This window comes from Loxodonta africana, chromosome 23 (assembly GCF_030014295.1).
Source record: "Loxodonta africana isolate mLoxAfr1 chromosome 23, mLoxAfr1.hap2, whole genome shotgun sequence".
In the NCBI taxonomy this organism is placed as follows: domain Eukaryota; kingdom Metazoa; phylum Chordata; class Mammalia; order Proboscidea; family Elephantidae; genus Loxodonta; species Loxodonta africana.
Genome location: NC_087364.1, coordinates 22,446,297 through 22,471,513, shown reverse-complemented (window position 1 = coordinate 22,471,513; position 25,217 = coordinate 22,446,297). Strand labels below are relative to the sequence as shown.

The following is a 25,217-nucleotide window of genomic DNA, read 5'->3' as shown; positions in this document are numbered from 1 at the left end:
CTCTTATGTCCCCCAGTAGCAGGGTTTTTTTTAGCACTCCCTCAGTTTAAGTCTGTATCTAACACAAGCCCATTGATATCTCTTAGCCAATTAATCTTCCCTTAATTTACTCCTGGATTTCTACATGTTCTATGACATGTCTTGATCATTAGACTGTTTTGGGGAAGGAAACAGACCTTCGTTCTTTAATAGAAGTGGGATTCTCCAACAGGCACATAGGCGAATTGAGGAACCCAAATACTTGCAACCCAGCAGCTACTGGGTTGAATATTTGAACACAAAAATTCCTATACCTGGACTGCAGGCCACACTATAAAAAAGTATAAAAGAGAATAAGAGGAGATTGGCAGTGTCATACAAGGAAACTGTTCCTGATCCTAAAGTAGGCCTTGATGCCTCACAATAAAAACCAGACTTTTCTCAGCAGGCCTAGCTGCCATGAATTAGGCAGTTCTACTACAGTTTTGCCTTAGTGATTGTTGTGTATATTGTAATAGTCACCCTGAAAAAAGAAAAAAAAAAATGGAATATGTGTGAACACCAAAGTTTCAAAAATCCTAGTGGTATTCTCTAGATATCTCTCATTGAGCTGTTTCCACTCCACCAGTTTGTAGACATCAAAAGTTTATGTGGTTGCATTGAAAACATTAGTAATGAACATACCCCCAAATTCTCTGGGTTGAGTCATTATGAATTGATTTTCTTGTCATATAGTTATCTTCTTGTACAAGGCCATGATACTAATTTAGGCCAAATTTAAGATGGATAGTAAATGAACATTTAAAAAATATTCAATTCTGGCACTTAGTAAAGATAGATTCATATAACCTTATTCCCTTCCTTTTTTTTTTTTTTTTCGATTATCCAGACAAAGAGAGATATTAATCTTTTAGGAAAATGTACATTTCAGTACAGAGCTAAGGCTGGTCGTTTGTTGGAAGCCTGATTTTGTTTATTTCAGTTGGAGAGAATATGGATGGAAAATATCAAGGAGGCAGAAAGCAAGGGAAGCATTAGAATCAAGATGATGCCATTTCAAAATACCCCTAACTTTTTTTGTTGTTGTTGTTAGATGTTTCTAAAGGTCCATTTTTTCTGTTCTGAATGAAGTAGCTTGCAGTGCTCAGCCGCTGGAAAATAACAACGCTGTCTTCATTTTCCAGATACTGTCTTGGCCAATGGTCACGCCACGGACTACTTATTTGTTGGAAATATTGTTTACACGGTGAGTTGATCTCTTTTTATTGAACCATACTTAAATGGCACATGTGTAAATTGTATCTCTTGCCAAGCCCTTGATATAAGGGTTTCCTGGTTGTTGTCATTTATTTCAAATCCATAAACTATATATTACCAATTCCTTAAAGTTCAGAATGGCTGGGAAGTGCTGGCCTCTTTTCCAGGAAGGTTCTGCTGAGCCCAGGTTTTGGGACAGGTGGCTGGCAGACTGCCCTGGGCTCTTGCACTTCTACCTGCAAAAGAAAAGCAACCTTCAGGACAGTGGTTTTTCCCAAATCTTCTGAGCTAAGAAAAGGGCAAAAGTAACTATGAGAAGTCTCTAGAATGAAGGTGTTTCTTGAACTAAACATACCTGTATGTTCCCCAAAGCTAACCCGTAGAGAATCTGTTACTGAGATGGCACTTTCAAAGTATAGCTGCCTGGAGGGAAAGTTAAAATAATTCACAAGAATAACATATTTTTCCAATCTCCTCTTTTTTTTCACAGTATGTTGTTGTAACTGTTTGTCTGAAAGCTGGTTTGGAGACGACAGCTTGGACTAAAGTAAGTTTTCTCAAGAATTATTCCTCTATCCAGTATAGACATTTTTTATACTATGATTTCTGGTTAAGCGTTAGGAAAGCAATAAACAATATCTTGGCTTTTTTTTTTTTTTTTGGCTTAGCTTTCTTATTTTAAAATCCACATGTAAAAATTGTGGCTTGATCTTTATCAGGGCAAATTTGCTATCCAAAGTTTCCTGGTAACTTATTTTCTGGGCACTTACTACTGCTCTACACTGTTAACAATCATCTCATTTCCAGTGTATACATGGTCACTATAAAATATATATATATTCACACACACATATACCGCATGCATAACAGAAAACACAGAGACATACCAAGAAAAGGTAAAATTTCCAAGTTTTACCACTGCTGTGTAACCTTCCAGACTTTGCTTTCCATGTGCACGTGTGTGTATTTTTAGCGAAATGATGCATTACAGAACATATAGGTTTGTAATAGTTTTTCACTTAAAAATATATCTTCAACAAAATTATTGTTCATGATTAAGGAGTATTACATTTGATACTGATGTGCCATCATTTATATAATCAGCCTCCTAGTTTAGATATTTTGGTTATTTCCATTATTTGGGGATTGTAACCAGTGCTTCCTGTCTGTCAGGAATGTCATTCTGGCTACTGTTTAACTAGGCTCATCTAATGCCATGCTAAGAGCAGATGGGTGGGAGGCAAATTCAGGCAAGTGTGGAATCAGGGAATCAGTTAAGGGACAAGGACAGTACTGCGGCTGAGAGCTGATGCTGGCTTAGCCTGGGGTGGTAGAGGAATACACAGTGAGAAGTGGTCAGATTCTGGATACATTTTTCTTAAAAAAAAAAAAAAGCTAACAGAGCTTACTGATGGATTGGAGTGTGGAAGAAAGAAGGACCGTCATATTAAGAGAGTAAAGGAGAAAATAACAACTCAGTAGATGCTTAAAAGGGGAGTTGTTAAGATGTACTATCCATTCCAGATCAAACAAACAACAACAAAAAAAAAACTGTCTTTGGAAAATTGAAAGAATAATCAAAGTCTTGAAATGACTTGTCCATTTTTCTTTTCAACCATTCTCTTACTAGATTCATGAGACCTTGTTTCATATAACGCCAAGTTGAGCAAACCTTTCTGATGAATCTAGAAGTGCCTGCTATCACTGTGGGATGTTGGCAAAGCACCTCCATCTTTAGGGTAGTTTGGAGGCACTAGTTACTTGAATTCATTGTTAAACATTCTAAAACAGGAAAATTAGAAAGATTGGCATCTCCAGTAACTGGTGAGTGGCCAAAATCTTTGCATAAGGAAAGGAGCTTGCACAGAGGAATTCTGCAGAGGTGGGGCTGGGGTAAATCACCCTGTGCAAATAGAGAAGCCGGCTTGAGCGTCCGTTTTCTTCTGCAGTTCAGCCACCTGGCCGTCTGGGGAAGCATGCTGATCTGGCTGCTGTTCTTTGGCATCTACTCCACCATCTGGCCCACCATTCCCATCGCTCCTGATATGAAAGGGCAGGTGAGTGCTACTGATTGTGGAGGGTGTGCGTGCTTTCCGTGTCGACTGACCTTCAGTGAGCATGGTGTTACTTGCTTCCACCAAAATGTATGAAGAAATAAACAAACCACCCCAAAGCACGTGGAAAAGGTTGCCTGGTCCATAGAAACAGCATTTGAAATTTTGAGTAGTGTGAAAAGCATCAACTTGCATCCTGTGACTTACCAGCATGCCCACCTTTCATCATAAATCGCGTGGTAATTATACACACTGCTGATGTGCGCCATCCATGGCCTTTGGAAAAGGAGCTGCTTGTGAGTCACACATAATCCAATGACCATGCCAATTATAGTGTTACTGTTGAGTGTATTACTATGCTCATTATTTGATAATTGGTTGCCTGTAAAAAGAAATATGATAACTCTTAACCAGGATATCTCATTATTCATCTCTCATGCTGAATTTCTGAACTTTTGAAAAGTTGCACAGAAGCATTACTTCACTTAATTTGAACTAGAGAGGCTGCAATTTTAAGACGTGCACATTCATTTGAATTTTTTAATACCTCTTAGTCTAGTTTTTTGAGATTGAACTATCAGCAGTTACGAATTAGATTACAGCATCCCACAGGATCAGGTCTGGAGAAGGGCTTGGCAATCCCCTGGTCTAATCTCTTGGTGTACAAAGGAAGATGCTCAGGCTGGGGTCATCTAGCCCCATCCCACAGGCTCCTGTGCTGGATCCGTTCACCCCCAGCCCTGCCCATAGCCCTTGACAAGGGGCTTGCCTGAGGTCCTGGGCTCAGTGGGCCTCTGCTCAGGCCCTCCATGGCTGGGCTGTCCCTCTTTATAGGGTGAGAAGCCCATGGGTTGCAGAGCCAGCACCCTCACTTCTAGTACATTCTCTGGATCTCCAGCATCCTGAATTTCCTTTCCAACCCTCCTGAAACCCACGCCCAGATGTGCATGGCTCCCTTCCCAGACCCAGGTCCAGTATGCACACTCCTTGGCCAGGGGTGGCTGTTTGTGAAGCTGTGGGCTGGGTAGTTGGGATGATTGCAGCGTTATGTTCACACGTTTGCATGAGGGTGCTCACACTGTGGGACGGAGCCAGGGATGAGAAGACTGTGGGTTGGGGGCTTCTAGGAGTTAAGTATTTTAGGGACAGGCCTGTGCATACATAGCACAACTGCCTGCTAGCTTTGCCTCACTCCTCTGCCTACCCAAGCCTAGGTGTTTGTCCAGCAGTGGCTTCAAGTGAGATGACCCAGGAGTGGCATTGCTGGCCTTTTGCATGGTGAATTAGGAGCTGATGGATACACTCAGGGAATCTGGTGTGCACCTGAGCGTGGGTGCAGACAGGGTGAGCTTGCCCTCCTGGAGGGGCTTGGCTCTCCTCAAACACATTTTTGCTTCCTGTAATATAATACATAATATGCTTTCCAGCTCTTTTCCAAACCTAAATGGTAGAGAAAATTGTAGGGCGCTGGATGAACCCAGGAGATTGTTCTGGGGCAAAAGGAGCATTTCCAACAAAGATACTTTGTGTGTACAGGCAGTCCCTGGGTTGTGAATGAGATCCATTCCTATGTCTGTTTTTAAGTCGAATTTGTATGTAAATTGAAACAGGTACGTACGGTTCTTATTTAGTGTTAGTCAAATGTTTTAGTGCAGAGTACCATATACCGAAGAAACCCAAACCCATTGCCATCAAGTCAGTCTAGACTCATAGTGACCCTACGTGACAGAGTGGAGTTGCTCCCTACGGAGCTTCCGAGGCTGTAACGTTTACAGAGACTGCCACGTCTTTCTCCCACAGAGAAGCTGGTGGGTTCGAACCGCTGACCTTTCAGTTAGCAACTAAGCACTTAACCACTGCACCACGAGGGCTCCTGTTTTCATTATATGAGTCCATAAGCACACTGGTCTCTGTGGTTCAAAGGCTCAGTTTACATGGTGACATGTAAGCTTACATTTGGGACTTTTCCAGTAGAAATTTAGTGAGCTGTTCCTATCATCCCAAAGCAAAGAAATGATGTGATTAAATCACATTTCACCTTCATATGAAAAAGTCTCACTTTTCTACTTAAATCATGTTATTTTAACCTTTTTGTTGGTTGGTTGGTTGGTGGGTGGGTTGGTTGGTTGGTTGATTTCCACGAGGCAGATGATGTCGTTTTGAAATATAACTGACCGAGAGTGGGAAAAAACACCACCAAAGGCCAAGGTTTTCATTAGGGATTGAACAAGATGAGTAATGTGATTTTTATGTGGCCAGATTTCTGAGTGGGTATTGCTGCTGTTGTTGCGTACCTGTTGAGTCGATTCCAACTCACGCTGACCCCATGTGACAGAGTAGAACTGCCCTGTAGGGTTTCCTAGGCTGTAATCTTTAGGGAAGCAGATTACCAGATCTTTCTCATGCAGAGCTATTGGGTGGGTTCGAACCATCCACCTTTTGGTTCGCAGCTGAGCGCTTACCCTTTGTACCACCAGAGCTCCTTCACTGTCTAAGTTTAAGGAGCTGTTTATCACTTCTGTTCTTTCTCTTAGTGAGGGAAGGATGTCAGGAAACGTGTCACTTCAGCGTCGCTTAGTTTCCTTTTACCCGAATGTCTTCCACTCTCTATTTTGACTCAGTGATCTGTTCGTGTTTTGAAAAGCAGCAGGGAAGCATTAAAAGCATCTTTTAACACTTTTGAAGAATCATTGGGTGGATCCTTTTCGTGCTCAAAATGAGCCTGAAATTTCAGAATATTTTCTGCTGACCCAAGAGGAATTATATGCTGTCATAAAAAGAGAATGGATAGTGGTGATGGCTGCCACCATGGGGAATGTAATTAATGTCGCTGAGTTGTACACGTAAAAATGGTTAAAATGGCAAATGTTTTGTTATATATATTTTACCACAGTAAAATTTAAAAAGATGGAGAGAGATTGGGAACTGGGCTGAGGTGTTGTCAGTGATAGGAATGATCTCATTTTGGGGACTATTGACAATATGACTTTGTCCACACCATTTTCTTCCTTTGGTTCTAGGTAAATGCTTCTTGTTGTTAAGCGCTTTCAAGTCGAAGGACTCATGGTGGCCCCATGTGATAGAGTAGAACTGCCCCATAGGGTTTCCTAGGCGGTAATCTTTACAGGAACAGGTTGCCCGGTCTTTCTCCCGAGGAGCTGCTGGGTGGATTGGAACCACTAACCTTTCAGTTAGCACTTGAGCAATTAACCATTGTGCCACCAGGGCTCCTTAAGTAAATGCTTAGGAGTGAGGAATGTTCTAGGGAAAAACTCTGCCTTTTTTTTTTTCCAGAAATGTTTCTAGTGATTTTTTTATAAACCCATTTTTTTTTTCTTTTTTAATAATCCACTAAACAATGAGTTTTGGGCAAGTGAACCTGATTCTCTGGAGCTCTACAATTAGACGAGTGTCTAATGGCAAACAGCATTTCTCACCAGGGTGCCGGAGATAGACATGGCACACAAACCATTTTACACTGTCTATTTGTAACATCCTAAACTGTTGAAAAGATACATTGTTTCTGCTGGGGTTTCCTAAACTAATTTGATTAAATATCTCTTTGTCTTGTCCGTTACATTCAGAATTTTTCTCACAGAGGAAAATACACGTTTTCCCTTGAGGGCAAAAGAGAGGAAGGGCTATAGAATTAAAGAGTTGTTCTCTACTGTCAAAGAGTCTTTATCTTCCCTAAAACACCTCATCAGATGGTACATGAAACTCACCAAGACAAATGAGCCAGGAAGTCCCAGTGGAAGTTTTTGAAATCAAAGAAGTCATCTGCATACTCCCTCTCCTTAAAATATGCAACATTTGTGGCATTTTAAGGAGCATCCAGTTTTTCTATTTTTCTAGGACCAAGCTAGATTTTAAGCAGGATTAAAAACTCAGGTCGTATCTATCCTGATTAATGCCAAAGTCCTCCGCTAGGGAAAATATATGATGGCTGTTTTCCATAGAGGACCACATGTCCCCTGCCCTCCCCAACAGCATAACCTTAGGTCACAGCTTCTGCACAATGGGTCCTGAAAACTAACACCTAAGGTGGAAAATGACAAGCCACTCTAGCTCAACCTCTGTCCCCGCCCCTGCTGAGGTGGAGCTTTGAATTAGGTGAAGAAAGCTTGATTTAAAACTAGATCAGGAGATGTATGAATATTTTCTTCATTTATTTCCCAAGACTTTTTCCTTTAGGAGTGTCTGAAGGAATAGGAAGGAGCCCTTGTGGCACAGTGCTTTAAGTGCTCAGCTGCTAACCAAAAGGTCGGCAGTTCGAACCCACCAGCTATTCCTGGTGGCAGTCTGCTTCCGTAAAAATTACAGCCTTGGAAACCTCATGGGCCAGCTCTTCTCTGTCCTGTAGGGTCACCATGAGTCAGAATTGACCAGACTGCAGTGAGTTATGGAAGGGGATAGCATCTTACTTGACCTTTGTTTAAAAGTCAAGAGACCTGGGTTCATGGCCCAGCAAGCTATGTAACCTTTGGCAAATCATTTGACCTCCATTAATTTCCTTATCAGCAATGTAAGAATAATATCACCTACCCTAATTGCCTCAGAGGATTGGGGTGGAGATAAGATGAGATACCCTGTAGTGGGAAATTCCAGACCATGCACGCTCTTCTTTTTCCAAGAGTGATAAATTATTTTTGAGCTTTTATAAACAGACATGTTGTGATTTAAACCCCCCAAAAGAGCTCGGCTACTAACCAAAAGGTCAGCAGTTTGAATCCACCAGCTGCTCCTTAGAAACCCTCTGGGACAGTTCTGTTCTACCCTATAAGGTCACTATGAGTTGGAATCAACTCAACGGCAACAGGTTTGGCTTGGTTTTATAGGTTCTAGGTGTGGTGTTTCTCTGTAAGGTCCATTGATCACCTGCATCAGAATCATCCAGGTTACCTGTTAAAGGTACAACATCCACCCCCCCATACAAAATGTGCATACACACACATGCACGCACACACACACACACACACACCCCCCCCTGAATCAGAACCTCTGAGTGTGGAGCCTGCATCTGGATTTTAATAAATCCCCAGGTGATTCTCTTTAAAGGTTGAGAACTGCTGCTCTAAAACATCTAAAATATTAGTGCATCGTGACAGTGTTTTAACTAGTGCTAGGTGGCATAGAGGGAGCCCTGGTGGCACAGTGGTTAAGCACTCGGCTGCTAACTACCAACCGCCCCTCTGGAAAAAGATGAGGCAGTCTGCTTTTGTAAAGATTACGGCCTTGGAAACTCTGTGGGGCAGTTCTACTCTGCCCTATAGGGTCGTTATGAGTCAGAAGCAACTGGACAGCGTTGAGTTTTCGACGGCTAGTAGAAGATGGTGCACTGAGAAGGATCACAGCTGCAGTGGTTATATAAGACATGACCAGGACGTGTCTGTGACTGCTGGAAGGCAGCTAGCTTCTAAATAGACAGTTATACCAAAAGACATTACATCGTTCACCATGGAAAAATACTCCTCACCAAGTTTGGTGCTTTGCCTTTAAAGTTCTTTTCATTGCTAGTAAAAGAGGAAAGTAAACATTCACTTCAAAGTCTACAAACTGCTAACTTTGCCTTCACTGCCAAGCTCCAGTCTCCAGCTAGTTTCTGGCATATGACAGCCTTTTTTAAAAAAAAAAAAAAAATCTTAAATACAGGAATGGGTTTACTTTTGAGTTTTATATACACATTATATATTAAAAAAAAAAAAAAAAAACCTGTTGCCGTCGAGTTGATTCCGACTAAAAGCGACCATATAGGACAGAGTAGAACTGCTCCATAGTGTTTCCAAGACTGTAATCGTGACGGAGGCAGATCACCAGGTGTTTGTTTATCCCCCAGAGCAGCCGGTGAATTTGAACCACCAACCTCTTGGTTAGCAGCCAAGCACTTAACCACTGCGCCACCAGAGCTCCTTACACTGTGTCTAACCACGCAGTGCAAATCCCAACAGACTTAAATAAACAGAGGGAGAGATATTTACTATTTTGCCATTGTTGAATCAAAACGATTAATTACTCATCTTCTCTGAGTAATTGCCTTCCTCTGGACTTTGCACCCCAGTAAGATCACAAGTCCAGGTGTTTTTCACTTGAAGTAAGAGGAGTGAGTTTTGCTTCCAGGTTGTGTGTGCTCTAGGTGGAAAGGCAGAAGTAGGAGTAGTGGTCATGTCAAATGCAATCGTTGTTTAGCTATGGCTCCAGAATATGTCTCTGTAAAACCGGGGCTTAAGGCTGAGAATCGGCTCCACGGTCAGCAGAGGACTTGCCCTCAAGTTAACTTTCGTTGTGTGGAGGGTCCCCCAGCACCCGTTCTTCCTTCAGGCTTTCCTAAGGGTGACACTCCCCCTCCCCCGATCTGTATTCAAGCACCGTGCCTTGTGCAAGAGGTCTAATGCCTTAGGGGAGTTGTTTCTGCCCCTGTCTCCAGAGGAGCACTTAATCCCCTACTCCTGCCTTAATGACGGGTTCAGAAGCCCTGAAGGAGACCTTTTATGGGGGTTTTGGATGGTGCAAGTGGTTAAAGCCCTCGGCTGCTAAGGGAAACGTTCGAGGTTCAAGTCCACCCAGAGGTGCCTCAGAAGAAAGGCCTGGCAAGTTCTTAAAACTCAGCCATTGAAAATCCTGTGGAGAAGTTCTGCTTTGACACACATGGGGTCACTGTGAATCAGAGCCAACTACATGGCAACTGGTTTTCTGGGAGGGAATCATGTTTGCTCCAAAAAGAAATCCATCAAAGAGCTGACCTTCTCTTCTGAAGGACGTGGTTGCTACTGTGAAGCCTGGAATTTTTCAGCCACAAGAAGAGAAGCCACCTTCAGAGTCCTGCTGCTGTGAAAAAATGGAAAAGAAAGGCAAAAGCCAACTAAGTCTTTTATGCAATTGTCAAGATACCCAGTGCAGCCAGCCCTGAAGTCCATGCTCACAGGCTCTCCGGCTGTCCCCCATGCACATGCTACATGTTCTCTGTATGTAGGCAGTGCTTAGTAAACAAGTCACCACCCAACTTGGATGCTGGGAATTTTTTTTTTTTATATTCACAAGCATATAGGCAACTAAGGAAATAGGTGATTTACACAAAAACAGTCCTGAGTCTTTAACATTTGCATACATAGTGTACTTGAAGTTGGGTACTTCCAGATTTATTTAAGGAACTGGTAAAGAAATACTTTGTGGTGGAATTATTAGTATTTTAGGTGGTAACATCTCAGAGAGGAGCCCTGGTGGTGCAGTGGTTAAGCATTCGCCTACTAACCAAAACGTCGGTGGTTCAAACCCACTAGTCACTCTGTGGGAGAAGGATGAGGCAGTCTGCTTTGATAAAGATTACAGCCTTGGAAACTCTATGGGGCAGTTCTACTCATCCTACAGGGTCTATGTGAGTTGGAATCAACTGAATGGAAATAGGTTTTATTTTGGTTTTTGGTTTTCTTAATGCCTAACATGAATATCTTACAATGATTGAGATTTTTTTTTAAGGCAGTATTGACTAGAATGGGGTGTGGTAGTAAGTAGAAGTTGTCTCACTTTTCTACCAAAATAAGTTTTCTAGGCACATCCAAACACTTTGAGTAACTGAGTAGCTGGGGCTGGGGCCCAGGGACCACAGTCTCAGGGGACATCTAGGTCAATTGGCATAACTTAGTTCATAAAGAAAATGTTCTATATCCTACCTGGGTGAGTAGTGTCTGGGGTCTTAAAAGCTTGCAAGCAGCCATCTAAGATACATCTAATTGGTCCCATCCCACCCAGAGCAAAGGATAATGAATAAAACCAAAGATAATAAGGAAAATATTAGCCCAAAGGACTAAAGGATCGCATGAACCAGAGACTCCATGAGCCCAAGACCAGAAAAACTAGATGGTGCCCGGCTACCATCAGTGACCACCCTGACAGGGATCACAACAGGGTCCTGGACAGAGTGAGAGAAAAATGTAGAACAGAATTCAAATTCACGTAAAAAGATCAGACTTACTAGTCTGACAGAGATTGGAGGAGCCCCCAAAACTATGGCCTGCAGATGCTTTGCTAACCCAGAACTGAAACCATTGCTGAAGCCCACTTTTCAGACAAAGATTGAACAGGCCTATATAACAAAAAATAACACACTTGAGGAACGTGCTTCTTGTTCAATCAAATATGAGACCAAATGGACAGCTCCTATCCAAAAGCAGGACGAGAAGGCAGGAAGGGACAGGAACTGGACGAATGCAACGGGGAGCCAGGGGTGAAAAGGTGAATGTGCTGTCTTGGCGATTACAACCAATGTCACAAAATAATGTGTGTAAATTTTTTGAATGAGAAATTAACCTGAGCTATAAACGTTTACCTAAAACATAATAAAAATTAAAAACTGCATAGATTATAGAATAAAAGCCATGGTTCTCTCCCCTGATACAACTCTGTAATTTCTTTATTATTCTGTTCCGAACAGACTTCTGCTCTGAAAACTTGCTTGGTCAATCTCAGCTACACTTACTCTAAATTCTTGTATGAGCCATGCAGACTCAATGCTGCTTATTTATGTTGTTGCTTTATAAGCATGGAATAGTCAGAGATGAGGTAAATGTCTTGCCTCCTCAGTTATCTTGAAATGCTTAAAAATAGCTCATTTCTGCTAAACAAGTAAATTTTTTTTAGCAAACTCATAACCCATGATTTGGTAGTGCGATAGTTTCTCCTGTTTTCAGACCTTAAAGTTGGCAAGGATGGTTGTCCAGCTGCAGGCAAAGGGAAAAAATAGTTCAAAATTAATTCAAAGGTGTTCATGTAGCCATTCCAAGAGGAGTTTCGAAGACCTTAGAAACTGCTTATCCTTGATTTACGGCATCCACGTCTCAAGACTGTGAGCCAACTGGTAGTTTATAGGAAATTCTTCAGATGGAGGAACACATTAAATGACGCCATGAAGAAGCAATCACACAAAGTATGGAACATTCAAGTAGAAAGCTGGTCTGTCTCTTCATTGTATCAAAGGCATGAAAAGAAAAGGAGCAGAGAACACATGCAAGACGTGGATTCTGATTCACACAAGCAGGTCAAAGACATCCTTGACATAATGAAGGACATTTGAATATGGACCAAGCTTTAGATAATACCAAGGAGTTATTAATTTTGGTGCGTATTTTTATGATAATGACATTATAGTTAAATAAGAGAATGCTTGTATTTTTAGAGATACATAACTGAAATATGAGAGGTGAGATGGTATGAGGTCTCAGATTTCCCTTAAAGTATTTCAGTTGGAGGAAGGGAGAAAGAGAGGGAGTAAGGGAGAAAAAGGAGGGAAGGAGGGCATACATAAAAGAACAAATCGAGCAAGTATGGCAAAAGTCGATAATCATCAGAACAAGGTGATGGATAAATGGGAATCCATTATATTATTTCCTCTACTTCCATATACATTGTAAAATTTTTTCCTAACACAGTTTTTAAAAAGAGGCATGATTGAAAAGTTCTTAAACCCAAACCCACCCAGTGCCATCGAGTTGATTCCCAGTCATAGTGACCCTATAGGACAGAGTAGAACTGCCCCGTAGAGTTTCCAAGGAGCGCCTGGTAGATTTGAACTGCCGACCCTTTGGTTAGCAGCCATAGCACTTAACCACTACACCACCAGGGTTTCTTGAAAAGTTCTTAGGGAGCCTAAATTAGCACTTATACTAGTTGATAAAATGTCTTAAAGTATGGCTTTGGGCCCTGGTCGTCTCTAGTTTTCTGCAAATAATGCTACTCAGTAGCCTGGTTCTCTGGCGAGCGTGAGAAGTGGTCAGTATCTCAAGGAAGGAAGCCCTGTCAAGTAGAGATTTGTCTCTTTGGTTTGAAATGACCTCATGGCATCTTCTTTGTGCGGTTTTCTTGAGTTTTCAAGCTGACGAAATAAATCATTTGTTGAAGTCAGGTTTACATTTTGGCTTTTAAACGTGTCGATTTTGTGAAATAGTAAGACTTACAAGAAGGAACATGCTGTGTTCCCAGAGGACGTTATTATGCAAATAGACAGTATGAGCATTTCCAGGAGGGCGCTGATGTCCTGGTTTCTCTTCTCGGAAGTTTGTAACTCGCATCATCCACAGGGTGCCCCCATTAGTGTGCACTCTCCATCTAGGGCTGTCCTCACTAGTCCTTGTGTGAGGCAGGGCCATGGGGATCTAAGCCCAGTTAAAACTGTAATAAAAAATTCTTCATCAATAATGAAAACAAAAACCAGAACCATTCACCCTCCAGATGGCCAGGGCTATCTCGGAGCATTCTTACAGGCTTGGTAAATATTTGAGCTCTAAAAGCAGAAAATTCAGGCACCGAACAGCAGTTCTGTCAGAAAATGGCTTTCGTGGTTGCTATATGTAATGCTGAGGAGCCCTGGTGGCACAACAGTTAAACACACAGCTGCTTACCACAAAGGTTGGCAGTTCGAACCCACACAGCAGCTCTGAGGGAGAAAAGCCTTGGCAATCTACTCCTATAAAGATTAAACCAAAAAAAAACCCCAAACCCATTGTTGTCATCAATTTCGACTCATAGTGACCCTGTAGGAGAAAGTAGAAGTGCCCCATAGGGTTTCCAAAGAGTGGCCTAGAAAACCCTATAGGACAGCTCTACCCATGTGGTCACTATGAGTGACCATTGACTCAAGGCACTCAACAGCAACAACATATGTAATGCCAAGTCATTTTATTTTTCCTGGTTACCAAATAAGGAAAAAAGTATGGGTTAAAATTTAGAAGCTTCTTAAAGTCATTTCAATTATATCTACAGCAGAAAAGATACCAGCACACCCTTTATCCTGATCGCTTCTCTGGAACACCTACAGGAGCAACAGAATCAGTCTGGATTAGGGTGACCTGAGTCCGTCGCCTTTCCTATTCACTGTGAACCCTTATGTGGAAGTAGGATTTGAACTGAAAGAACCTGATACCTAAAACATGTATGAAGTTAAGCCTACTGTTTACAATATCTAGCCTTCATTGTGTTATTCCTGAGCCTCAGTTTCATCAGAAAATGAGTATAAAGTAGATAATCTCTCTTTTGACTTAATCCCTGGTGGTGCAGTGGTTAAAGTTCACAGCTGCTAACCAAAAGGTCAGGGGTTCAAACCCAGTGGTTGCTCCTCAGAAGGATGTGGCAGTCTGCTTCTGTAAAGATTTACAGCCTTGAAACTCTATGGGGCAGTTCTACACTGTCCTGTAGGGTCACAATGAGTCAGAGTCAACTCAGTGGCAGTGGGTGTGGGGGTTGGTTTTCACTTAACATGGAATTTTTTTTTAAAAAAAAAGCCACGTGAAGAACAATTGTTGCTATTAGATTCCATCAAGTCTGCTCCGATTCATGGTAACTGCACGTACAACAGAAAGAAATGTTGCCCGGTCCTGCGCCATCCACACAATCATTGGTATGCTAGAGTCCATTGTTTTGGCTACTGTGTAGTTTGAGTGCCTTCCAAGCTAGGGGGCTCATCTTCCCGCACTATACTGGATAATATTCTGTTGTGATCCATAGGGTTTTCATTAGCTAATTTTTAGAAGTAGATCCCCAGGCCTTCCTTCCTAGTCTGTCTTAGTCTGAAAGCTCCGCAGAAACCTGTCCACCATAGGTGTTCCTGCAGGTATTTGAAATCCCATGGCATACCTTCCAGCATCACAGCAACACACAAGCCACCACAGCACAACAAACTGACAGACAGGTGGTGGTGAGTAGGCTTTATTGACTCCTCTGAAGCCAGTGAGCGCAATACCTGGGATTTCCCCTCAAGTCCCTTAGGCACCTGAGTGTCAACCCCCACATTTTAGTGTCACCATGGAAAGCACTTAGGATGATGCTTGTTACAAACCAGGTGTCTCATAAATGTTAGTCAATCCCCTCCCCAATTTTGCTTTTATTAAAATTTATCCGAACTAACTTGCCTTGCAATGTAATCAAATTTTTGTAATATAAATGTAGTTAGGAGGCGTAAACATCTTTGTTTTGAACAGCAGTTATGAGAAAACAACTGTCCATGGATTCTCATTTTCTCTGCAGAAAAGCAGGTTTCAAGCAAGTCTTTTTTTTTTTTTTTAAGTACATTATGGAAAATCCAAAGAGCCCTGGTGGCACAGTGGTTAAGCACTCAGCTGCTAACTGAAGGATTGGCAGTTTGAACCCACCAGCCGCTCCCCAGGAGAAAGATGTGGCAGTCTGCTTCTATAAAGATTACAGCCTCGGAAACCCTTTAGGGCAGTTCTACTCTGTCCTGCAGGGTGGCTGTGAGTAAGAACTGACTGGACAGCAACGGGTTTGGTTTCTGTTTTTTTATGGAAAGCGCCTCCCCCCGCCTTTTTTTTTAATCCTTGCCCTCCCACCCCCACCGTGCGCAAACACACACACACTTTCTCCATTTTGGCTGTTTGTTTTATTTTGGCCTCTCCTTTCAAGGATGCCCTGTGTTAATTAGAGGACAGGCAGCTTTGATTGTGAGTTGTTTTTCTGTGCAGTTAAAGGTTTTGTTGTGGTATCGGCATTTGTCATTCATCCTGACGTTAATTTTTTAAATATCTGTCAGCAAATTAAAGTACACATTACATGCTGATTTTGTTTGTTTGTAATATTCAGCCTCAGTGGTTACCGAGTACTTTTGATGTGGTTTTGAACTTTTCCTTTCCTGCAACATATGAGAATGCATATGTGGTGCGCGCTAGTTAAAACGCTGCCTGGGGGTTCACTTCCCCAACGTGTGCAGGACCGTAGTCCTCCAGCTCAGAGGCATCAGTGTTCTTTAGGTCGGTTCTGTTTAGAAGGTAGAGAGGTGTTGAGAGAGGCCAGCAAATAAAGGATTTGTGCAAGAAAAGATGACAGGGTAGGTTAGACTAGAGAAGGAAGAAAATAGAAACATAACATCCTACTAAGCATATATCATGGAAACCCCAATGGCGTAGTGGTTTAGAGCTATGGCTACTAACTAAACTGTCAGCAGTTCGAATCCACCAGGTGCTCCTTAGAAACCCTATGCAGCAGTTCTACACTGTTCTATAAGTTTGCTATGAGTCGGAATTGACTCGGCGGCAATGGAGTTAAGCATATATAATGGAGCCCCTGGGTGGTACAGTTGGTTAAGTGCTGGACTACTAACCTAAAGGTTGGTGGTTCAAACCCACCTAGAAGTTCCTTGAAAGTAAGGCCTGGCAATCTGCTTCCTAAAGATCACAGCCTTGAAAACCTATAGGGTGTGGTTCTACACTGCACAGTTGGGGTTGCCATGAGTTGGAATCACCTCCACAGCAACTGTCAATAAGAACAACAAGCATATACCGAGATTTTTCTGTTCTGATTAAATTGTGATGCAAAGCTGTTTTTGACAGTTTCCAAGAGGACTGAAGGCTGAAGGCAAGGTGGGATTTTAGTCACCGTTGTCATCACTGGCTACATAAAATACTGAAATGCCCACTGAGGAAATCGTATGCTCTTTGTACCTGGATTAACCAGCTGTCATCTGTGTTTGGTGTCCTTCGCCTAAAGACAGGAGAAGAGAATTCTAAGTTTCCTGTGTGTGTGCCCGTATTGCACTTCAGTTCACAGTATTGTTTTTTAAAAAATGATTGTGACCTGATTTTGATAAAGGATGAAAACTGAAAGAAAGGCAATCTTAAATGTGTCGATAGTTATAAGACGTGCTCTGAAGGCACCCCCCACACACATACACACTTTGTTCAGCAACTGCAAACACATTCCTTGGGTTCAGTGGCGTCTGCCACTTTTTGCCTGCCCTACATCTTCCCCTCCTTCAGGACATGCATTCAGGTGGTGCTAGCTCTGCCTCTCCCTCCAGCTCTGGGTCTGGACACTTGACCCAGGACTGGTCAAGCATGACCTTCCATCTCATTGACCAAGATTGTAGATTCAGGAATGGGCATGGTAACCCAAACCAGGTAAATCAGAGACAAGTCAAAGGTTTTATGGAAACTAGTGGAGGTGGGAAAGCTCTCTTGCTGCTGGGTGGCTATTTTTGGACAATGTCAGCCTGGAGCTAGCAGGGGCCACCACACAGAGAGTGCCCGACTATGGATGGCTTGAGCATGTTGTCCTCCATTGGAGAAAGTTTAACTGAGAGATGAGGCTATGAAGTAGTCCCTGGAGCCAACTACACCTGAAGCTAGGTCCATCTCTAATTTTTAGATATACATAAACCAGCAAATTCCCATTTTTTTCATAGGACAGTTCAAGTTGGGTTTCCGTTACTTCTGAAAAGATTACTATTTAATGAAGAAATTAATAATTCAAGTTACAGACCCAAAATGTAAAACTGTCTGGGTCAAGTTAAGATGGAAAGAATTATCCTATGCCTGCCTGGAAAATTGGCAGGCTTGGGCATGAGGTAGATAAACAACTTTTCCTACTGGGAGTCTTCCAAGTTGGAGTACAGGGGACTTTGGTAGAAAAATGTCAGTAACTCGGGTATATTACCTCCTTTTTATAGCCTTCGTTATATCCATACCCATGCCCTTCAAAACAAACAAACAAAAAAGACAGCTTTGGGTAGAAGCTAATCATTTGAAACAGAAATGGAAGGAAAATAGGAGCTTCCCTAAGAGAGGCCAACAATTCAAATGCTGTAGAGTCAGAGTCCAGAACAGCACTGTCCAATAGAAATAGAACATGAGACACATGTATAATTTTTAAATTTTCTAGTGGCCACATTAGAAAAAGAAAAAAGAAACAGGTTAAATTAGCTTTATTAGTATATTTTATTTAGCTCAATATATATCCAAAATAGAATCATTTCAATGTGTAACCAGAATGAAAAGGAATTATTAATGAGATATTTTATTTTCTTTTTTTGTACTAAATATTTGAAATCCGTTGTGTGTGTCATACTTGCAGCACATCTTAAGGTGGACTGGACGTATTTCAAGTGCTCAGTGACCAGCCACACCTGGCCAGTGGCTGCTTAATGGACAGCACAGCTCTAGACCGAATACCCATTGGCCTCAAATCGATTCCAACTCATAGCAGCCCTCTAGGACAGATTAGAACTGCCACCATAGGGTTTCCAAGGCCATAAATCTTTACAGAAGCAGACTGCTACATCTTTCTCCCTCAAAGCAGCTGGTGGGCTCAAACTGCTTATCTTTTGGTTAGCAGGCGAGTGCTTAACCACTGTGCCACCAGGTCTCCTTCCATAAAGATTACAGCCTAGAAAATCCTATGGAGCACAGTACTACTCTGTCACATGGGGTCACTATGAGTCAAAATTGACTCCACTGCTTGATGCATCTGTCACGGATTGAATTGTGTTCCCCCAAAATATCTGTCAATTTAGCTGGGCCATAATTCTCAGGATTGTGTGATTGTCCACCATGTCATGTGATTTTCCTATATGTTGTAAATCCTATCACTGTAATAAGATGGATTAGTGGCAATTATATTGATGAGGTCTTCAAGATTAGTTAGTGTTTTAAGCCAATCTCTTTTGAGATATAAAAGAGAGACGCCAGCAGAGAGACGTGGGGACCTCATACCACCAAGAATGCAGCGCTAGGAGCAGAGTGCGTCCTTTGGACCTAAGGTTCCTGTGCTGAGATTCTCCCATACCAAGGGAAGACTGATGACAAGGACCTTCCTCCAGAGATGACCAAGAGAGAAAGCCTTACGCTGGAGCTGGCGCCCTGAATTCAGACTTCTAACCTACTGGACTGTGAGAGAATAAAACTTCTCTTTGTTAAAGCCATCCATTTGTGCTATTTCTGTTACAGCGGCACTAGATGACTAAGACAGCACCTAACCCACTGCGGTCTAGTCAATTGTGACTCATAGGAACCCTATAGGCAGAGTAGGACTGCCCCCGTAGGGTTTCCAAGGCTGTAAATCTTTATGGAAGCAGACTGCCACATGTCTCTCCCACTGAGTGGCTGGTGGGTTGGAAACGCCGACCTTTGGGTTAGGAGCTCAGCACTTTCAACACTACGCCAGAGATCTGGAAAGGCATATTCACTATCTGAAGCTACATTTTGTGCAAACAAGACAGGTGGTAGGAAACCCAGCCTCAGAGAAGATGAGACCTGGGAGGAGCAGAGTCCTCCAGGTGCCCCAAGCTCTTAGGAGATGAACTATCTGACTTATATTCCAGTCGTTTGCAATGGAAAGGTTCTTGGCTTTCTAAGACTTTCCCTAAAAAATAAAACTAAGGAGCAACTGAGAAATCTATGGGTTTGCTAATTAATTGCTTTAAATGGAGTCAGAGCTTATTGACCATTCAGCTCTAAAGAGAATATTTGGGTTGAACGCTTTCCAAGGGAACCCCTGCCCCCTCCATTTTGCCCAGCAACTGCAAGGATGTCTCTCGGGTGAGTGGCCTCCCCCGTTTTTTGCCTGCCCTACGTCCTAGATGTATGTTTTACATTATGCACATAAGAAGATAACCATTAAGAAGAAGCTCCCCATACACAAAGTCCCCCCAAAAACCCAAAGATTTTGGAATTTCTGGGTGGCACAAATGGTTAGCGTGCTCAGCTACTAACTGAAAGTGTGGTGGTTCATACCCACCCGGAAGCACCTCAGAAGGAAGGCATGGTGCCCTACCTCAGAAAAACCAGACTCTGAAAACCCACATTTCTACCCTGATACACATGCGGTCACCATGAGTCAGAGAAGAGTCAACAGCAACTGGTTTCTGGTTTTTAATTCCCCGCTGTTCTAGGCTAATCATTATACAGTGGTTTTATTACGAGAGGTCGGGCCAATAAAGACAGTTGATCACAGATGCCAGTAACTCTTGGACAGCATTTTCATCATTATATTAAAGGGATCCAACCACAAAAACCAAACCCAGTGCCGTCGAGTCGATTCCGACTCATAGCGACCCTATAGGACAGGGCAGAACTGCCCCATAGAGTTTCCAAGGAGCGCCTGGTGGATTTGAACTGCCAACTCTTTGGTTAGCAGCTGTAGCACTTAACCACTACACCACCAGGGTTTCCATTAAAGGGATCAGTATTTGTGAATTGATAAACAGAACCACACAGTTGGGGAGGAAGTTTTGGTTAATAATCAGACTTAGGTCGAATTAAGTTAGCAGCCAGCCTCTGATCAATCTGGGATGACTTCATGGGAGAAATGAAACTTGTTGGGGGTATTGTTACTGGTGGAGGAGCCCTGGTAGCACAGTGGTTAAGCACTTGGCTACTAACCATGTGGCAGCCTTGAAAACCACGTGGGGAAATTCTCCTCTTTCCTGTAGGGTTGCTATGAGTCATGGCTAAGGTTTGGTTTTTTAGTTTTAGATCAGGTGGCAGGGGCGTTCCAAGCTTACAGGCTGCTTTAAAAGAGAATTCGGGGCATGAATGGGTCAGGCACCAAGAGCCAAGTTAAGGTAGAGGATCTTAGTGGAAAGTGAAGTGATATAACAAGAGAAGAAAAAAAAACTACTGTTTGAGAAGTCTGTCCCCAGCACAGCAGCTTTAATTAAAAGAAAAGCAGGAAGCAAAGTGATTATGTGTTATGTGAATCAAAAGAAGTGGAGAGGGAGAAAGACAGAGGAAAACGTGATTGATATAGTGAGGACAGAGGGCCTTAATTTGATGGAGAAGGCCAGGTGCAGTTATGAAACCTGAAAGGGGAGGATTTAAATTTTCACTGAAGGCAATTACAGGGCAGTTGAGAAACTTTCCTAGGTATAGTATCAAGAAAGAATAAGATCGACCATGAAAAAAAGGCCTGTCACATAGTAAGTCAGAATTGTGCCTTTTTATGATTAATGTGGGAAAAGTAATTCTTGAAAACTAAAGGAAATAGCGGTAATATGAGTGTTCTCTCATGTTCTTTTTGACTGATAAGTCATTTAATATGATTCCTAATGAACTAAACAAAACATTTTCTGTGCTGTTAAGAAAAAACCTTACGATTATTCAAACTCCGTAGGGCATTGTCTTAGTTATGTAGTGCTGCTAAAAAAAAGCTGCTAGAACAGAAATATTACAAGTTGGTGGCTTTAATGAACAGAAATTTATTTTCTCACAGTTTAGGAGGCTAAAAGTCTGAATTCAGGGCACCAGCTCTAAGGGAAGGTCCTCACTGTCTGCTCTGAGAGAAAATCCTTGTCTCCGCTTTTCTAGAGTTCCTTGACAATCTTGTATCATCCGCTCCATTTGTGCTTCCTTCTCTGTGCCTCTTCTCTTTTTATATCTCCCAGGTGATTGATTGGTTTAAAACACACCTTATACTGTTGAGCTCTCATTAGCATAACAAAGAAAACCCTATTCCCAAGTGGGATTACATTTTCAACTAATGGTGTCATCACCCTTCCCAGTCATGCTTACTTAAAACCTTTACAGGCCCTCCTCCCTCTTTCTCCCTCCTCACCAGTATCCTCAGATCCACCCAACAACATTGATTTCCTCAGCTGTGTTGTTTTTATGTGCGTTACAGCATGGCTAGCATTTATGTCACCATCTTATAGCAGAAGTATTTATGTTATTTGCTCTAAGAGGGTGCAAACAGTCCGTACATCCATTTGGTCTTTAGGACATGTTGGAATGGCAAGACAGACAGAGCATTTGGCATTGAGAACAAGAATTTAAGTAAACTCAGAGTCAAAACTTCGGATTTTTTCTTCTGTTGTGGTTTATTTCCAGGAAAAGATATCTTAAAACATGAGCTCTTATTCCCTCCCAGTGCCTATTTTTTGAGAAAGTATCTGCTGAGCAAGGCCCATCCTGCCCAGGATAATACTTCCCGTGGTGATACTGCTTCTGAGGGAGAGCAGGCTGCTCACTGGCCTTGCCCTTGATCTTGGGGGTTTGGGGCTATAACCTAAACAGGCTAAACTTCCTTAACTGTGCCAGTCAGGCCCTTGATCTCAATCCACAAAAATGGGCTTTGACTTAACAAACAGAAAAGGAAGGAGTAGAAGGTTGTGATGCAGCAGCCCACAGAATGTGTGGAAAGCTTTAGAACAAGGTGGAGAGAGCTGGTGGAAACCACGGAGGCTGCCACAGGAACATCTGGTTAGGATATATCCTCTGGCATTGCTGCCCTTGGAGACTTGTCTCTGCCAGTGATGAACTCTGGACTCCAGCACTGTGAATAGTCTCTCAGTTACTCGAGACCCAAAGTGTGGGCGGGAACATCTGACGGACAAACCCCAGCCATTTCCCTACCTCAGTGGTTCTTCTAGCAAGTTTATGTGAATTGACCTAAATGTGTTTTAGAAGAATCCTGGCAATGCCTCAATTCTCCTGCAAAAAAAAAAAAAGGAGAAATAAGATCTTTTCCACTTGGCTTTCACTGGAGAAGCCAGGATCTTGCCTTGAACAGCTTCTCTCAATGAGAAGACAAGCTTGCCTAACTCCACAGAGACTTGAGGCAAGTTCAAGACATACAGTGAAAAACATACTCATTCGTGAGCATAGACAAAGCAAGAGTTTTCAACATGAGAAAACTGAAGTAAATAGGACTTAGAGCTTGGAGAATCAGATTTAAGCTTAAAGAGGTAGATGGTAGAGAGGAGATGGCATTATGGTAGAAAGCCATGGGGGCAGGGGCCTGTCCATGGGATGGCCTGTTCTAGGCAGAGACTCTGATGGGATCAGATAATCCTAAAATCAGAAATTAACTGCATATGGGTATCCATAATTTGTCAGTGTCTAAAGCAATTTGAGTAACAAATTTCCTTATACTTGTGCTTGAAGAAATTTCAGTAGCTAATCCATAGAGGGTAGCCTCTTGGCAAGCCATTGCCTTGTGTGAAGTAGCCAAACATTCCTTCGCATTAAAAAGTGTTATTTCTTTGTTCCCTCAGGATGTTGTCAAGCCAGAACCAACTGAAGAAAGAGAAGGGGGTGGGGGGGGGGGTGGAAATGTGGTCAGCATTATTTCATTGTATTAATTAAAACACTGTGGTAGTTTCAACTTGAGCAAATTGGATACTAAAACCAAATGAAATCACTCCCTAATCCGTAATCCTTACACTGAGACCTTAAATGGTAGTGGAAGGCTTGGGGTGAACTTTGTTAACTGTTGGGATATTTCTAGAAGACATTTAGGACAATTCATGTAAATCCGCTGGAAGAACCTTTACAGTAAGGGAATGGCATTGATAAACCACCGTCTTTCCTATCTCAGGAGCTAATGTTTATTATTATAAGGTATGCACCCCAAATGTAAAATGCAATCTCGTCTATCCCTCTATGCTCCAAAAGCTACACAGCATAAATTAATCTTTTCAACAGAAGCAGTCAACTTTTCTAGTAAAGAAATTTGCAGTCCTCATGGTTTGGGTATAAAAAGGTTTTACCTTTTACCAGTTTCTCGATGAAATGTGTTTCATAATAAATTCAATCTTTCCTCTAAAAATAAATGCCCCCAACCTACTTTTTATGCAAAATTCAACTTAAAAGCCTTAAAGCAGCCAAAGATTGAGTTTGTGCAGACCTGAGCAAACAATTTTTGGGTCCAAGGTTAAAGCTATTTATTGCTGAAGATACAGTATGTACTCATACCCAGGAAGAATGAAATCTAACACACTGACACTGGTTTTCAGATATATTAATGTACTTTTGTTTTAAGATTTTTTCCTCTTCGCCCTTTTGAATCCTTTTCCACACTTGGTAAAATTTGAAAGGATTTTTGCCAGAGATTACTAGTAAAACTATATTGTTTTTGCTGTGTAATGACAAGTCGATTCCGACACATAGTGACCCTATAGGATGGAGTAGAACTGCCCCATAGGGTTTCCTAGCCTGTAGTCTTTACAGGAGCAAACTCCCACATCTTTCTCCTGTGGAACGGCTGGTGGGTTTGAACCACCTACCTTTTGCTAAGCAGCCGAATGCTTAACCACTGCGCCACTACAGCTCCTCAGCAAAGGTAAACAATGTGTTAACATACAGGAGATCTGCTGATTTCATTGCCCGGACTTCAGAGAAATTTCCTTGCACTCTGACTTTAGCAGAGCATGCGGGAAATTCCTCATTGATCTGCCCAGTGCAGTAAACAGACCTCCTGTATCTAACCGCATCCACGCCGAAGTTTCTCATGAGGGATGCTTTTGCTTTTTGTATGAGTTAGGGGTCCTAGCATTCATATTCCACACTGTTTCAGCTCCTTGGCCCTGGAATGTGTGTTGGACTGGGTTTAGGGAGTAATAGGACTTGTGGTCTGATGTATTCCTTACCCTTTACTCATGTGGAAAAGGTAGACAGATACCCTATGGGTACTTATTTTTATGTTTTTTATAAACATTAAATGACATCAGATTGGTCAGAAAAATCAACAATTACCATTTACTTTTTGGTTATTCACTAAGGGCATTGCTTATTATATTTGGAGTCCTTGGGTGGTGCAAACGGGTTCATGCGCTTGTCTGCTAGCTAAAAGGATGGAAGTTGAAGTCCACCCAGAGGCACCTAGGAAGAAAGGCCTGGTGACCTACTTCCAAAGAATCAGCCACTGAAAGCCGTATGGAACATAGTTCTACTCTAACATTTGTGGGGTCACCATGAGTCAGAGTGAACGCCACAGCAAATGCTTTTTTTGTTTTGTTTGTTTGTTTGGGTTTATTATATTCAGTGCAGGTGAATACTTCAGTAACCCTGGCTACTGAAAGTGTGGCAGCACCCACATCCCCAGACGGCTTGCTAGAAAGGCTGGATCTCGGGCCCCAGCCTGGAGCCTCTGGACTAGAATCTGCGTTCTAGCTGGTCCTCAGGTGCTCTGGAGGCACACTGAAGTGGGGAAGACCTGAGTTACCTCCATGCCTGAGTCCACTCCGATAAGGGCTCTACAAGAGGAAGTGAGAGCCAAGGCAGACCGGCCAGTGGGGTGAAGAGAGCCCGAGCTGGGAGGATGTCGCCTGAGTTACATTACGCTCATTAATTCAATTTGAGGCAGGAATGTGTATAAATAAACCCTGGCAGCTGCAGCGGCTCTGCTTCCTGCAGGCGCAGGCAGGAATGCAGGGGCCAG

General features: G+C 42.4%; 1 protein-coding gene across 1 annotated transcript in view; it reads left to right on the top strand.

The window, feature by feature from the left end:
- ATP8A2 (ATPase phospholipid transporting 8A2) overlaps positions 1–25,217 on the top strand; it is a 697,351-nt gene that overhangs the window by 525,397 nt on the left and 146,737 nt on the right. The window contains exons 30-32 of the mRNA XM_064275334.1: positions 1,164–1,225; positions 1,727–1,783; positions 3,186–3,293. Of these exons, the coding sequence (XP_064131404.1) occupies positions 1,164–1,225; positions 1,727–1,783; positions 3,186–3,293 (227 nt within the window). The remainder of the gene's footprint in view (positions 1–1,163; positions 1,226–1,726; positions 1,784–3,185; positions 3,294–25,217) is intronic.